Source organism: Coenobita brevimanus, chromosome 97, assembly GCF_032717465.1.
Source record: "Coenobita brevimanus isolate Jiangsu-jjx chromosome 97, ASM3271746v2, whole genome shotgun sequence".
Taxonomy (NCBI): Eukaryota; Metazoa; Arthropoda; class Malacostraca; order Decapoda; family Coenobitidae; genus Coenobita; species Coenobita brevimanus.
Window position 1 is genome coordinate 13,974,384 of NC_137050.1, and position 18,025 is coordinate 13,992,408.

Genomic DNA, 18,025 nt, shown 5'->3' on the forward strand with positions numbered 1-18,025 from the left:
TTTTTCTCCCTTCTCCACTAGTAATCTACCATTTTTATCTTTCACTCCCCTGCTGACTTCACTTCCACCCTGTCTTACTCTTTTCACTTCTCTCCAGAACATTTTCTTACAGTCCCTCCACTTTACACTCAAATTCCTTCCAAATTCCTCATCCACTCTCTTCTTACTCTCTCTTACTAATCTTTTCACCTCTCTCTTCCTTTCCACATATAACTCTCTCTTCCGCCTCTCAACTTCTTCCACGCCCCTATTTCTCATCCATTCATTGTATGCTTTCTTCTTTTGAGCCACAGCCTGTTTCACCTCTTCAGTCCACCACGCTGTTCCTTGCACCCCCCTCCGTCTTCTCTTCCTTCCACACACCACATCACATGCTGCACATATTTCTTCTGTAAATATCTTACACACACCTTCCACGTCTCCCATCTGCTCCAATTCATATTTGCCCAATCGTTCCTCCACTTCTCTCTTATACTCTGCCTTTTTCTCATCCTCTTGTAACCTTTCCACTCTCCTTGCAACTACTCCTTCCTCTCGTCTTTCCCTTCTTCTATTCCTCCATCTTACTTGCAACCTAATTCTGGCCACCACCAAGTAGTGGTCGGAAAGTCCACTCCCCCAACCTCTATACACTCTTGCATCCTTTACACATCTTCGCATCCTTTCATCCACACACACATAATCAATCATTGCCTTCCTTTCATTCAGTTCACCACCCACCCTTCTCATCACTCGCCATGTATACCTGTGGATCATTTTATGCCTGAAGAGGGTATTGGCTATTACCAACCCCCTCCCAGCACAAATGTCCACTAGCGCACTCCCATTCTCATCTATCTCAGTAGGCACACCCCACTCACCAACTATTCCATCCACCTTCACATTACCAACTTTACCATTCATATCACCAATCAAAAACACTCTCTCACTCCTTCCAAACTTTTCCATGCACACTTCCACATTTGTCCAGAACTCTTCTCTCACTCTTCTAGCACGACCTTAATATTTACTAAAATATGAAAACTAAAGAAACAAAATGTATGTCCAGTATATTTTCATATCGACAGTCTGCATCATTTAACGCACAAGAAGATATCAATGTGTAATACAGACAGAAGTCATACCAAAGCTCCAGTGCCATTTAGAATCATGTATGTTCCTTCAATTTTTGGAAGGGATGGTAAAATAAATCATAAAACATGTACCAAATGATGATCAGGTAAGCCTCTGAGCCTCTGAAAGAGAAAGCGACACAAGCCTATTTTAGTCCGATGATATACATAGTTTTATTCTTGCTGCCAAATGATTTTACCATTTAGAATATTCATACTGAAAAGGGTTAATGGAACTGTATCATCATACAGTTCAGTCTCCCCTGAGCTGAATAAAGTCGTCAGAATAAAGAATAAAATTATTTACGTCCTCAGAGTGAAGGAAGTAGTCTAATCACGCTCATGCGGCTGCACATGCTCTAGGCTAACTTGTAATTTTTTTTTCCTCATTGTATAAATCAAGGTACATCATACGAATCACGCAAATATTGGACTTCAAAAACCTTGGTTAATCGCCATAATGGTGTTGTAAATGAACCGTATGCACATCCGTCTTCACCGACAGCTAGCAAAACGTGAGGTTTATATCCCTCCACGGGGACAGTCGCCTATGAAGTATGGTCACAGATGTCAAGTGGCGATATTTGGCAAATATTAAATTTAAGAAAACTAAGGCTGACAAGCTTCAAGAAAGCACTATTCCTTCTTAAAAAGACGATACGAATGTCGATATGAAAGCCAACTGTACTAAACTCATCAGTAACACAACGAAATGACTGTGTGTATGGGATTGCTGGATGGAAGCCCAATGTACCCATATGCAAAATTGCCAGTCAAAAGTACTCAGTCATGTGTATGATATTTTTTATCAACGAGTATTTTAGTGAATTTATTGGTCTATAGTGCTGCTAACTCCTGTAAGATTATCCAGACATATAATCACAAGCGTTGTGTTACTTTTTCAGGTCTAGGAACGAGTTTGGGCTCACCAGCTAGGTAGCAGATGACACCTGAAAGTTCCTCATTATTCACTCCATATATTTAAAACAAAAATAAATAGATTCATTTTATTTATCTATTTAACACAGATGAACAGAGGACAGGGGAAAAATCCACACACCTGATGACTGGTACCCTCCATTCATAAAACGTCTGTAACAGCTGGACCTGAACTGCTGTAAATTGAAGTCTGAGGGGAAACTAATCTAGGCAAGTGAGTTCCAAAGAGAAGCAGTTTGGGGAGTCAAGGAATTCTAATTGCCAAAAGTTCTACAATATGGCAGTGTGACAGTCAAGTCATGGATGCTACCAGATGCCCATTTAACACAGGGGAGGATGCAGACAGGTGGCACAATGGTAGTTGCTCATGAGTGAAGATGTTATGGATTCTTTATAGTAATCCAGGTTTCTCTGGGGTAGTTTTAGCAAGTGGTCTAATGTGAGAGGTCCAACCTTTTTTATCCCATCCTGCCATGCAGGGGCTCGGGGACGGGTACTGTTTTCACTCGGTTTGTCTGTTTATTTGTCTGCCTGTCCGTCTGTCTGTTAGCAACTTTACACGAAAACTACTGGTGCAATTTTTACTAAAATTACACGGACGATGAGATATGACCTTCTGATCACCTGATTAAATTTGGGGCCAAACTGGGCAACAGCCACTGGCAGACTTAGGAGGGGGGACCATTGGGGCCATGGCCCCCCGCAGGAGGTATGTTGGCACCCCTCTGTAATTCCTTCCAGTGTTTGCTGCGCCTCTTGTTCCTTTCAACTCCTAGGGCCATAGGCAAGAAGAAGCGTCGGGCACCTCACCCTCACCCACACATATAGATACCGCAAACAAAAAGTATCTTTTAATATGTGTGTTTGTCGAAATGGGGAAATGTCTAGCCTAACCTTCCAAAAGTTACTCATAAGAATTAGATATATCCGTAATAAGTATTAAAATTTAAACAAGCTGGCTACTAGCGGACGCCCCTTTCTTGCTCCCCTCCCCCCCAGAATAGCCATCTATGGCACCCCTTTCTTGCTTGCTCCCCCCCCCCCCAGAATAGCCGTCTAGATCAGCCTATGGCAACAGCCCAAGGTGTAGGCCCCCCCCCAAAAAAAAAAAAGTTTTGTTTTGCCATAGCTCCTTTCAAATTCGTCATATCGACATGAAACCAAAACCTAAAGGTGCATCTTTCAAATCTGCATCCTGTAACATACCTCATTACATCAGGAGGGGTCACCCCCTAGTTGGCAGTAGGGGGGGTCAATGTCAGGTGGGTTCAGCCTTAAATTTCAAAAGGGCATAAAACCATCAATTTCCACCTGATTTACTCCAAATTTTATGTGACATCTTTGACTAGATATCCTGTTGTATTTATATGTCAACACTAAAATGACTGACAAGGATGAGTTTGCTGTGCCTTGGCACCACTTCTTATTTTATTTTTAAATAACAGAATAGAGGAAGGAAAAATAAATGAATAAGATAATAATAATAATCTATACACCAGATTACGGGTGTCCCCCATTCATAACTAAGGGTAGTAAGCAAAACTCCATGAATTTCAATAATTTTAGAGACAGGAATACTGGGCAAAACAAAAGTTCTGAGAGTATATAATACTTTCCACACAAACAAAATTATGTACACAACACTCACAGATGCTCATGCAAAGCAGTTTTCAAGAGTTCAGTTAAGAATCTCCACCAATAATAAGGAAAAACCTAAAGGACTGAAAGTTCAATTTAAAATGGAAAATGGACATTTTGTGACATCCTAAAAAAACTTGCAGATTGTACCACATGTACATAACAGGTACGTACCAATGGAATGAGTCCCAGCATCAGCCCAGCACAGCATGTCAGTATCATAGTCAACTATCAGGGAGTTGGGTAGTGACAGGTCCTGGTCCAGCAACACCTGCCGCCTGGATCCATCCATTCCAGACATCTCAATCTTGGGACCCAGCCTGTTCCAGTCACTCCAGAACAACAGTCTGGTCATAAGTATCAGGACAATATAATGAACTAAATTCAGCTGTTGAAAATTAAATAAAAACAGATAACCAGTATACTCCACTTACAATAATGAGTTTGTTACTTGATTTTTTGTACAATGGTATAGTCAATCATAAAATACTCATACACATTCCCCAGGAGAGACGTCATGGAATTCGTGGCATATTTGTACTGGCACCTGCACTTTATGCAGTGGTTGGCGTTGAGAGGCTTTGTAGGGGGAGAGGGAGGAGGTAATTTCCATCAGCACAAACTACTGCCTTAACCTCTTAACCGAGGGGCGTCACTTTCGTGACGCTTGGGAGCAAGGGATCATACAGCGAGGCATCACTTTTGTGATTCTGTTATTTTGAATTCGTCCAGGCTTTCAAGTGGTGGCCTGTATCATCTATCAGTACTCCCAATGTCCAACACTAGTCAGTACTCCTAATCTCATCTGTACTCCCATCCATTGTTGACAATTTAGCCATTTCTCCCTGTTCTTGGCTCCCCTCCCTACCTCCCCTCCATTAGCCTCTCCTCTCGCCTGCCCGGCTGTGCTACGCTAAGTAAATCTTCCCTGGAATTTTCCACTGATTTCATCCATTGAAATAAGCCCTATGCCCTATTCTTATACCAAATAATATATACAAAAAAGAAATAAGGTAAGTGAGAGTCCCATACACCTGGAATTGGCTAATTCTCACCTGACAACACCTCAAGTGCACTCGTTCGTTAATTTTCGCTGTTTATTTCCCCTTGAAATATGCTGTATAATCTATTCTCATAATAAAAATATATATAAGAAAGGAAAGCCTAAGTGATATTTACATTCACCTGGAACTACCTAATTACTGCAGGTCACAACACTGTATTCTATGCTAAGTAAATCTTCCCTGGAATTTTCCATTGATTTCATCCATTGAAATAAGCCCTATGCCCTATTCTTATATCAAATAATATATATACAGAAAAGAAATAAGGTAAGTGATAGTGCCATACACCTGGAATTGGCTAATTATCACCTGACAACACCTCACGTGCACTCGTTTGCTTATTTTCGCAGTTTATTTCCCCTTGAAATATGGAGTATAATCTATTCTCGTAATAAAAATATATATAAGGAGGGAAGGCAGAAGCCTAAGTGATATTTACATTCACCTGGAACTACCTTTATTATTATGTATTGTCTAGATTTCCTGCCAATCATTTCATAGCTATATATTAGCAGCTGTCACAAGGCTGACGTTGGCAGTATTGCACTCCTCCTAGGCAGGCCACCAGTATCAGTTTACTGTCTTCTTTCAAGGTGAAAGTACGTCGGATTCACACCTGTCAAATTCCGCTGCTTTTTAGCCCCATGCAAAGGGCCCTGTGACCTCTACCCCGTACTAAACCTCGTGTGGAAAGAGGTAAAGGGCTGACAAATGATAGAGAGTGACTATGATCTTTCTGGTGAGTAAAACAGTGCAAGTGGAAATGTAAATAATGTGTAAGCAGCAAATGAAAGCAATGAATGTAAGTATAAGTGAACAGTGGAAAATAGCGTTATAAGTTACTGCAAGTGACAGTGCCTAACACAGTGTAAATAAAATAGAAATGTAAATAATGTAAATAAAATAGAGAATGTAAATAGAAATGTAAATGAGTAGTATTATAAGAATACGAGTATATATACTAGGAGTAATGAAAGAGAAAGTTTCACTCTAGCATGTATGAATACTAAGAGTTATGAGAGTGAAGGTGAAAGTGACATTCACTCTCAACGCTAGTATACAGGACGAGAAAGTGAATGCTACGTATTTTACTGAAAGAGAAATTGAAAGACTACAGTGACAATAAACTTCTATTACTGAAGGAAATTTATGGATAAAGACTGTATATATATATATATATATATATATATATATATATATATATATATATATGTGTGTGTTATATAGTAATAGAAATATAAAGTGTGATGGGTTTTATGAATAATAAATGACAGAATACCAGCGGCGAACGATTGCAAGTGGGAAGGTCATACGCCCTCGTAATTTTCTTTGCTTAGTGTTTTTTTTTTTGGAGGTATATGGTAGGTATATAGGGTGACTTTTCCTAGGGTTGCTGACATAATTCATTTTTCCTCATAAGCTCTGTTGTTTGTCCAACACATTTTTGGTCCAACACGGGACCCATGCATGACAATATTACCGTGTTGGACGCGAGGGTACTGTATATATATATATTATATATACAGTAGTGCACCAACTTTCGCTACAGCAGGATTCGCGGAATCCACTTTCGCGGGATGCACCAAATATTCCCTAACTTCCACTTTCGCTTGAAAAAAATCGATTTTCGCGCACAAATTTTGGGTTTGGGACAATATTTTGAACTTTGAATTTCCTGCACCGCCTGCCCGCAACCCACCGCCATCTTGAATGACGTCATGTCAACACTCTGTCCACCCATTCCTGCCATTGTGTATGAGCGTGCTAGGTCCATTGTGTTGGATTCTCACGGTTCAATGGCCTTTGCTATACCTGGTAGTGTGGGGAAAGGGCCTGGTGGTGTGGGGGGAGAGCCTGGTGGTGTGGGGGGAGGGCCGGGAGGCAGTAGTGGTGATAAAAAGTGGCCGGGACATTCAAAGTCGGGAGGAAAGGCCAAGGCTAAAAGAGAGTATCGTGTTGGAGTGAAGAAACGGCAGTATAATAATGAAATGAAAAGGAAGATAGTTGAGCACATGGACAAGGGCGCAAAAAACAGTGAAATCTGCCGTATATTTAACATCCCAGAATCGACAGTGCAGAGAGAAAAAGTGGTAGCGAGGCAGCAAGAGGTGGCGCCAATACATCTGGCGCGGCTAAATAAGCCCGCCACGCGCCTTGGATACTTACCCCCAACATCCATTAAACACCTCAACCTGGTCTCTGTGGTATGTTTCTCCTCATATAATGTGTACTGTACAGTTTTTATTGTTTGTATCTCACAATGCAATGTACAATAGTGATTTGATGTACTGTATTGCAAGTGAAAATGAAAATTTGATATATTACTTTAGAATAACCGGGAACCAATTAGCCTTTTTGCCATAAAGACAATGCCCCAACTTTCGCTAATTCCACTTTCGCGCATTATTTTTGGACCCAATTAGGCGCGAAAATTGGTGCCCCACTGTATATATATATATATATATATATATATATATATATATACATATATCTATATATCTATATATCTATCTATCTATTTATATATATCTATCTATCTATCTATCTATCTATCTATCTATCATCTATCTATATCTATATATATCTATATCTATCTATCTATCTATATCTATCTATCTATATCTATATCTATCTATCTATCTATCTATCTATCTATATATATATATATATATATAAAGGGCTAGGAATGTTAACTTGCCAGTTATAAGGAAGATGAGAGAAAATGGCCATCTGTGTCACTCTAACTGAGAAACAGATGATTAAAAGAATTTTCTGTCACTCAGTTTCTAAATTCAGCAAGAACCTTTGAGATGCATTTGGCTGCTTCTCGCTCAGTTCAACAGGATTCCAACTTTGAGGTAATTACAACTGTGAGAAATCCAACTTGGCAAACTTCTACCATGCAATGTGTCCTGTTGTACAGGATATGATTGTGGCTTGTCACTCAGTGCAGTCACCTATGGGTAGTACTACATCAGGTGGATGGATGGTGGCCATTTTCATCTTAAAAATGTGTTACTGATAAGGTTTCGTGTAATAAGTGGAAAGACAGGTTAGGTGGAAAAATATTAGCAATGTACTGAGAGTTGCCACAGTATATATCAGCAATGGAAAAGGTTGTAATATGCTGATAAAGAAAATAATAATAATAATAGTAATAATCAGGCCTTTTGTTTCTCAAAAGCGCCAGTTCTTCCTTTGGGAATTCATTAGCGCTCGACACACATACTGGTACATTATTTTTACAATTACAAGAATTGTGGCATTTCTCGTATATAATACAAGCTACATCATATATACATGAAAGTGGCAATAATCAAACCCTATAATCATCCATCATAATACCTCTCTCCAGGTCACTGCATTTTGAAAAAAGAAAGGTTTTCAGTGTCCCTTAAAGGATTCAACAGTAGAGAGTTGTCTTATGGACAATGGCAATCTGTTATATAATCTAGGGGCTCTATACACAAAAGAACGATCCGAGAAAGATGACTGGTGAATGGCTCCTGGCTTGTCAAGATGCATGGAATCATCTTCAAAGTGTAACATCACACCCGGGCATGCCGATGGGAGTTTTAACAATTTAGCAAGATACTTCAGTTCATCAAACTGAAGAACATTGAATGTAATAACACAGTTTAAATTTAATTCTAGCCTTTACTGGTAACCAATGCAACTCAATCAGAAATGGGGTAGTTCAGGTTCTCAGGGGGAGACCAAAGATAAGTTGTGCTGCCCTGTTCAACAAAGACTGAACCTTTGTTAGTATATCATTTGGAAGACCAACCCATAGCAAATTACAATACTCAACACAAGACAAGACAACTGCATGGACCAATGTTAAGAGGCACTGTCTATTCAGGAATTTTCTCACAGAGTACAGATTTCTGATAAGCAAGTTACACCCTCTGACAACCTGATGGTGATATTATAATGTACTGCATTGTATGGACAATTCATTATAGAAAAAAAAGAAAGTTCAAAACTTACCCTAAGCCTGGATGAATAGCAATACCACGAGGATTGACTAAGGATTCATTTATGATAACCCGCTGCCTTCCATCCTCAACAGCTGCCACCGAAACTGTGTCATATCTAGAGTCTGTCCAGTATACATTGCCTGCCACCCAATCCACTGCGATGTCTTCAGGGGAGCCTATGTCTGTTGGAGTTTTATGTTAATACACAAGGAATAAACATATAATCAACAAACTTTAACAAATATTTGAGGTTACCCATGAGAGAAAAGTGTAAACACAACGGTTACACCTATTTTTTAAAATTACACTTTACTACTCAGTATCTTCTCTCAAATCCAACTGCAGGAAATCCATTTGTGGCAAAATTTACAGGATTTAAAGTCCCTTTAACCCGTACTACACTAGTGACGTAGATGTAAGTCCCTCTTTAAAATGCCAGTGATGTAGATACAGTATACATCCTGCAGCACTGAGAAGTCATTGCAAGCAACCAAAGTAAAATGGAAGATTATAACGTATCTCGCTAACTTCTGATGTTTCTCCGCTATGCTTACAACACTGATTTATTCACTGTGCGGGAGGTGAGTGATGGTCTTCACAGGGTCACTGCCATTCTGCTCTCTCAGTAACCTTGAAGATTTCAATGGCTGAGTGGCACCAACCCGACTCGATCCAACCAACTTTCTTGCTTTGGTGTTTATATTTATTAGTGCCAGGGATCTTATGTTGATGTATTAAGCCCATTTAGCCAGAGTAAAAAAAAAAAAAAGTCCAAAATCAGCTGGTGTAGAGGGGTATCATTTTGCCCCCACCCCAGAACGGTATGGGTTAAAACAATGGGAAGCACTGTTACATTGCACACGTATGCTTTTTCAAGTCCTTGGAATGCAAGCACCTGGTATGTCCAAAGGCCATCCAAACACAGAGGAATGCAATATAATTACTGACCTTAGTTTTATGCTCTTACTCTATAATTTTAGAATGAAAACATAAGAACTTTTTAGTCCCATGCACTGTCTGTAAATACATACCCTTATACTCTTAAGCATCTATTAAATAACTTCAAACTATAAAATTTTCCGACACCATTCATTAACAGATAATAACACTTGTTTTATTAGTACAAGAACTAATGTAATATCAAAATCAATAAAATTTAACTGCACTTACTATTCTGATATAGCATAATTTGAGATTCCTTGCATGTGTTGCAGCATTTTCATCATATGTTCAGCTAAAGATTGATGTCTGAATTAAGATAACTGGATGAAGCTATAAAAGATATACAAGATATACACTAAATGTTGGAGGGTCCCTAGTGAGAGAGGGTAGGGGGTGGAAACTGCCTGTACTGTTGTCTGCTGATGATACTGTTCCATTAAGCAAAGACAAAAGTGAGTTGCTAGACTTGTTGAATGAATTACACAGTACCTCCAGAAACAACAGGTCTGCGATCAGATCCATCAAACTTGGAGGAATGTATAGTGCCTGAGCGAACATCAGTCCAATAGTATCTTCCTGCCAAGCAGTCAACATCTGCACCTGGGAGTGAAATGAATAGTAATGATTGCATGTAATCAAGTATAGGTAACAATACTCAAAGAATCTTCGTATGGATACACCTCATTTCATCGCCTTCTCATTTTGTCTCCATATTTTGGATCAATTTCATAACCATGATCCCATCCACTTTGTCACTGTGATCTACAAAGATCCTGTCCATTTCGCTGCCAACAATCCTGGAAAAATTAATCTGAAAGGGATGGTAAATGAAAGAATTAGTATTTAATACAGGCTAAGAAAAGACATGGTTTTCTTCGTTGCCTAGGACCAATGGGCTGTCATCTTGTTACTGTCATTAGCATTTTAAGGGCTATGGACCTTTATTATATGGGGGAAGCAGAACCCAAGTTGGTAAGAGAGGCGATCTACTGCTGCAATGAACACATGTTAAAATTCTGACCGAGGCAAGGCAGGGAACAGTTTATAGGATTTGAATTTTGCTAAAAGCAGACTTTACCGGACTGCCAAAGACCCATCGGCATGCAAAAACACCCCCAGCTAATACTAATACACCAGTTCTGTATGAGACATTCCTAGAATGTATTCACTATGAACAGTGGGTGTATTAGCAACAAAGCAGAAACAGGTAGAGGTGCATGGTACATAGAACATATGTCCAGAAACTGATGGGGGGAGGAGTGAATACTGAACAGTTTGCTATCATCAAGGGCTGAGAGAGAGAGAGAGAGAGAGAGAGGGGGGGGGAGGACTTAAAGGGCTCTGATGGCCTATTCAAAACAACAATGACTATCATATCTCCTTACACATCTTGTCTGCAAATGTTATCATTGCTTCCTTAAACATTTTAATCCCCAAAGGAGGTCTGATATAAAAGTACCTGACCTTAAGCAAGTGAAAAAACAAGCTTACTTACTGAGTTCAGACTTTAATCCCCTTCTAAGTATACTCCTTGTGACTGAACACAATTAGCCCAGACGTCCTTCCATTGCCAGAAACATTTTGTAAAGTCAGTTTTTGGGACTGCCAACCATGATTTTTGTCACATTTGTCTTTATCTTATTTGTGTCCTCAAATCTCAAATCCTTCAGAGGCATCTTCAGTTTAGGAAATAGCCAACAGTTGCAAGGAACCATGTCTGGAGAGCAGGGAGCCTGCCGGACCTGTGTGATCCTATGTTTGGCCAAAAAAGTCCTGAATGAGATGGGAGGAGTTGGCTGCAACATTGTCACGATGGAGTTACCAGTCCACTGCCTCCCACAACTCTCATCTCTTGCTATGCACTGCATTCCATAGATGAAGGGGAACTCCCAGGTAGTACTCTTTACTGACTGGCCTTCTCGTGCATACTCTGGATTTCAGCTGGTGGAAGACCAGCCAGATCACTTGTCATTCTCCAGTGATGTTCGGCCATATTTTAAACGATTGTACCAGTATCAGTATGTAAGTGAGGTGGAGGATGAGAGAGGGAGGGGGAGGCCGAGGATGAGATGGAGGGATGGAATGGAGAGGTATATCTGAGAGGGGTGTGTGGGTTGGAGGATGGGCAGTGAAATGGTGGGGGACAGGGCAACATGGGGGCAATTTGTTTGTGGCCACCCCTTATTGGATTAAGCTGTCTGTAAGTAGACAGATAGATAGATAGACCAATCCGAAATCTGCGTAACACCCATAGCTTCATTGCCAAAAGCCTGATAAATATCTCTAATGGTTTCAGATTGCTTGTCATCAAGTTTCTGACAAAATGTGATACAATAACATAGCTTGACTTGTTCAGTCTCTGTGGCACAAGACGAAAATGCAATGTATAAAGAACATGTCCTCAAACGCATGCTGCTCAGCAGCGACTGGGCTGGGCAGCAGCACATAACATTCGAGCATATGCACATTGATTCAGGGTAACAATCCACTGAGTTGCATCCCCTTGCTCCTAGTGGTTTACATGACAACATATATGGCTGGATATTTTTTGATCTGACTTCGTACTGTTAAGTCACATTCTGTAAATGTTATTACAATTAGGACTGCCTCTGAGGCGTTGTGCTAAAATGTAACCTGGAAAATCTTGGAGAGATCTCTGCAGTGTGGCCTGTATGGAACTTTCTTTGTACACCTCTTCTTTACTTTTTCAAGGCAAATAAATGAAGCTGAAATGAGATAGTACAATGTGGAGTATGACAGCAGTGGTCCAAGAGTTACCTGACTAGTGGAGTCAGTTAAATACCTGTGGCTCAAGAATAATGTCTATCTATCTATTGCCACACACTTTATGCCACAAACAAATCGCCCCCGTGTCACCCTGTCCCCCGCCATTTCACTGCCATGCTCCAAGCTCACATCCTCCTCTCTCATATACGTCTCCACTCCATCCCTCCATCTCATCCTTGGCCTCCCCCTCCCTCTCCCCCCCTTCACCTCACTCACATACACTCTCCTTATCAGTCTCTCACTCTCCATTCTCTCCACATGGACAAACCACCTCAGTGCGTTTCTTCTAACGCTTCCTATCACATCCACGTCCACACCACAATGCTCCTTCGCTTCCTCATTTGTCAATCTGTCTCTCCATGTGACTCCACAGGCTCCTCTCAAATAACTCATTTCCACTGCTCTCACTCTAGGCTTCTGTCCCTCTAACAAGGTTCAAGCTTCACTTCCATACATTAGAGTTGGTATCACAATACTGTCATGAAGTAACTTTTTCACTTCCATGCTCTCTTCCCTGTTTCTTATCACTGCTTTCAAGGAACCAGCAATCAATTTTCCTTGTTGTACCCTTTCAAGCACGTCACCCTCTAATCTTCCATCCTTACTCATCACACTACCCAAGTACTAGCACACTCACATTTTCCATTAAGGATAATGTACTACAGTACTATAAATTAGTGTCCAGTCAGTATCTGTTACAGTACCTGTACCCGATCACTGACACTGGTAGCACATTCCAAATTCATTTTCTGGAACAGCAAACTGAATGCTTTGTTTTTTATTATTCAATGAGATCAGGGCACAAAGCAAAGGTCAAGGGGAAAGAAATAAATGAACTTCAAGGGGTCAGATACTAAAATAAAAGAAAAGCAGGTTCAACAATCTTCCTCTTCCTCTTTTCCCCCTATTTGTTATAACATATGAAAATAAATTATCTGAACTGTGATTATAACTGTCTTTCCTGAAACGGAGTGCTGACTAACTGGGCCACACTGTAATGGGGTGTATAAAAGCCCACATTGCTTGAGCCAAAGCAGGAGATCCTCTCTTTGGCTCAGTGGTAATGTGCGTGCGTATGAGGCGCAAAGCCTTGAGTTCAAATCCCGGCCAGACCACAGTGATTAATTTGTTAAGTTTCAATTTGGTCCTTTACATTGGTTGGCAGCAGTGTGAGATGTGAGGCAAGGGTCAGAGGGCAATGACGTGTTGTTGGTTAGCTGGCAACGTCCTAGTCCACATCCCGGGGATGAGCTGTCTGTGCGCAGTTCGCGGGCTCCCCCAGTGGTGGCCTCCAGTGTGCTACGCTAACACATCTGTTCGAAACTGACAAAATTAATCACCAGGGGAAGAAAAGAGTGATGTAATGGGGCGTATAAAAGTCCGTGCTGCTTAGAGCCAAAGCGGGGGATTCTCTCTTTGGCTCAGTGGTAACGTGCGCGCGTATGAAGCGTGAGGGCCTGAGTTCAAATCCCGGCCAGACCATTGATTAATTTGTTAAGTTTCAGTTTGGTCCTTTACAACACTAGGTGGAGTGCCTCCCAGACCACCAGGCATTTTTCATCATCATCATCATCATTATTTTCAATCTCTTGTCTGTTTTCCCTGTAATATGGGACTGATGTGTGGTGTACCTATCTGACTGAGCCAGGTGCTAATATATACAGGTATACCCCGGTTTATCAATGAAATTGGTTAGGTAAAAACCCATCGTTAGGTGGGGTATCGTATCTCGGGGTAGATTTAATATGTATAGGGATGCAATTTTCAACCTGGGGTTTCCCACACAAATGAGTCCAAAAACAAGTTTAAAGCTAATCTAAATGGCCAAACAGCTATAAAAGAAGCTAACCTAAGGTTAACAACTACAAATAACTCACTAACACCAACAAATAAAATCTGAAAGTTGTCAAATATGTCTGGAAAAAATCCAGCTTAGTAAACTGTACCCCAAAATGACTGTTCACCCCACCTATGGCTAAAATATATTAATCTAAGTCTAAAAACAGTTTATACATCAACCTAAACACACAATTTTAGTCTAAAATATCATCAAATTTGGCAAAAAAAAAAAAAAAAAAAAAAAAAATCATACCAGGGTTTGGCCATCATTAAGTGAGGTATGTGGTACGGTAATTCTACCTCCATCACTAAGCCAGGGTATCGCACCTAGGAGTATTGTATATCAAGGTATACCTGTATATTGTTGAGAAGCAGGATCTGCTAGACAGGAAGTACTGGTAGGTTCTCAGTATTTCTCATATTTTTCCGTTGTGTGTCAGAGTTGCCAGTTAGCCTGCTATTTGTGAGCAGAGGCATTTTGTAAATTTGTACATTAATTTTTTTGTGCCCTTTTTCTCCATAATGTTTTATTTATGTGATTGTTCTATCTATCTATCTATTGCCAGAAGCCTCAATCCCGTTTGGGGTGGTGAGATTGTTAAATTATGTAAATTTATCTCAGTCTGTATGCTAAATAATTTAGAGTTATGCAATGTAAGAAATCTTTGGCATGTTTTGATGTCTCTGATTTGGCAGCTGTGGTAGCTAAGGTATACTAGAAGCTTCGAGAGTAATGCAAGGCCATATAAGAATGGGGAAGGGACTAAAGAAGTTTCAATTCAGATCAGTGTCAGTTCAGATTGTATAGCTCTGGTACTTGTGAAAACGGTGAAGTTGGCAAGCATTAAGTGTAATTATTTGGTGAATAAAGACAATCGACTTAAGAAGCCAGTGTTTATTCACAACACTTAAGCTGATCTTGTTGTTGCACACCGAAGGCTGACCATACGAAGAACAATTCACTGGGCAATGTCCTTCCTATACTGTAATTTTGCTGTTGGAGCCTGTGGCAAGGACTTAACAATATACCAAAGAAGTTAGTTGGGGGAGTGAATGATAAAAATGGTACATTACTAGTGGAGAAGGGAGAAAAAGTGAGCAGGTGGAGAGAACACTTTAATGAATTGCGGAACACAAAGAATGAAAGTAATGCAAGTATAAGTGGCTGGGGAATGGCTGGGAGAAAGAGGGATGTGAGGAGAAAGAAAGATATCAGTAGGATGGAAGTTGAGGAAGCAATGAAGAAAGTTAAACTGGGGAAAGCCCCAGGAATTGATGGAGTGTGTGGGGAAATGCTGAAGCATGGGGGAGAGATAGTAAGAGAATGGATGTGGAAGATGTACAGATTGGCCTGGGAGGAAGGAAGAGTCCCGAGGACTGGAAGTCAGGTATAATTACTCCCCTGTACAAAGGAAAAGAGGAAAAAGAAGTGTGTGGTAATCATATGGGCATTTGCCGTCTTAGTGTAACAGGAAAAGTAAACGGTAGGATACTTATTGACTGAGCTGGGGGAATAACAGAAGAATTAGCTGGAGAAGAACAGGGAGGTTTTGGATGGGAACAGGTTGTGTAGATCAGATATTCATTCTTAGATCTTTAGTGCAAAAGTTTCTAGAGAAGGGAAAGAAGTCATATGCAGCCCTCATGGATTTGGAGAAAGCATATGACAGGGTGGATAAACAAGGATTGTGGAAAGTATTAAGAATATATGGAGTACATGGGAGGTTGTTGAAGGCCGTGAAGAGTATGTATGAGGGTGCTAAGGTTACAGTGTGTGTGGATAGTGAACTGAGTGAATTTTTCTATTTGAAGGTTGCATTGAAACAAGGATGTCATGTCTCCATGGTTGTTCAATCTGTATATGGATGGGGTTATAAAAGAGATACAAGGTAGGGCAGTGAATGCTGGAGTGGCCCGAGTGAGAGAGGGCAGTGTTTGGAAACTCTCTGTACTGTTGTTTGCAGATGATACTGTGTTGTTAAGTGAAGACGAAGGGGAGCTGCAAGGCTTGGTGGATGAGTCTGGGATAGTGTGTAAGAAACGGAACCTAAAGGTGAATGTAGGGAAGAATAAAGTTATGGTCTTCGTGAAGGGTGAAGTCAGTGAATGTACAGTGAGGTTCGATGATGATGAAATGACAAATGCGAGTACGTTTAAGTACTTTGGGCGTGTAGCACCCGTCTAGCAGCAAACTCTCATCCCTTTCCTGTCCAACTCTCTCATGCAAGAGTTTACCGTTACTCCCAGTCCTTCATTTATGCAACAGGTCAACTCTGGAACTGTCTCCCTCTGTCTGTATTTCCTGCTTCCTATGATCTCCAGTCTTTCAAATGCAGTGTGTCCAGGCATCTCGAAATGATCAGATCTTGAATTTAGCTTTCTCTTGTATTTTGTTTTTCTCTTGGAAGGAACAATAATTGCAGGCCCGCGGCCTTTGGTTCCTTCTTCCTCGAATTAAAAAAAAAAAAAAAACTTGGCTGGTGTGGTGAGTAAGGATGAAAGTTTGGAGGGTGACGTGCCTATAAGGGTATAACAAGGAAGAAAGGTTGCTGGTTCCTTCAAGGCATTGATAAGAAACAGGGAAGCGAGTATGGAAGTGAAAAAGTTATTACTGTACATGACAGTAATGTGATACCAACTCTAACGTATGGAACTGAAGCTTGGACGCTGTTGGAGGGACACAAGCCAAGAGTGAGAGCAGTGGAAATGAGTTATTTGCGAGGAGCCTGTGGAGTCACATGGAAAAGACAGGCTGGCAAATGAGGATGTGAAGGAGCGTTGTGGTGTGGATGTGATATGAAGCATTAGGAGAAACACACAGAGGTTGTTTGGCCATGTGGAGAGGATGGAGAGTGAGAGACTGACGAGGAGAGTGTATGTGAGTGAGGTGGAGGCCGAGGATGAAACGAAGGGATGGAGTGGAGAGGTATATGAGAGAGGGGGTTGTGTGATGTAAGCAGGGCAGTGAAATGGAGGTGACAGGAAGACATGGAGACAATTTGTTTGTAGCCACTCCTTACGGGATTAACGCGTCTGGCAATACGCAGATACAGTAAACAGAATTCCTCAATTATCCGGATGTTCCATATCCGGTCATGCTCCATATATGGACGATAGGCATTGGCTCTATTAAGTCCATATCCAGATTTATTTGTCCGTAACTGTACATAAAAGTTCCAGCATGAGTGGCCTGCCAGCTTACAAAATATTTAAAAAAAAAAAAAGTCTGTTGCGTGGCTTGCTGGCCTCTCTGTTCATGTGCGGGTAACTGACTATAATCCACAAGCTGAGCTAAACTGGCAGTCTGGGTCCCTACCAAATGGCAAAAGTCATCTGGCCCCCAAAATCACTCACAACATACCGCCAGCACATAAGTAATACCGACTGCAACCCACAAGCTGACTGCAAACGCCCATCTGTCTCCCCACCGAATGACCAAAGTTGTCTGGCAGCCAGGATCACTGGTAACGTACCAGCAGCACATGAGTAATACTGACCGCAACCCACAAGCTGACTGAAAACACCTGTCTGCCTCCTCACTGAATTGTCAAAGTCCTTCAGCCAGCCTCGCTTCTCCAACCTCCCCCTCGTCCCTCCTCCATCCCTTTCCATGCTAGTCACTGTCAGGGCCCATTTTCTCTCCTAGGCCTTGGTTGCTGGTTACACATCTTTCTGCCTCACACTCTGGAGGGCATCAGGCTGCCCTCTTTACACAACACACACA

General features: G+C 41.0%; 1 protein-coding gene across 1 annotated transcript in view; it reads right to left on the reverse strand.

Moving 5' to 3' along the window:
- Ndg (Nidogen) overlaps positions 1 to 18,025 on the reverse strand; it is a 527,328-nt gene that overhangs the window by 51,570 nt on the left and 457,733 nt on the right. The window contains exons 32-34 of the mRNA XM_080283492.1: positions 10,165 to 10,275; positions 8,744 to 8,915; positions 3,864 to 4,036 (exon numbers count right to left, since the gene is read on the reverse strand). Of these exons, the coding sequence (XP_080139618.1) occupies positions 3,864 to 4,036; positions 8,744 to 8,915; positions 10,165 to 10,275 (456 nt within the window). The remainder of the gene's footprint in view (positions 1 to 3,863; positions 4,037 to 8,743; positions 8,916 to 10,164; positions 10,276 to 18,025) is intronic.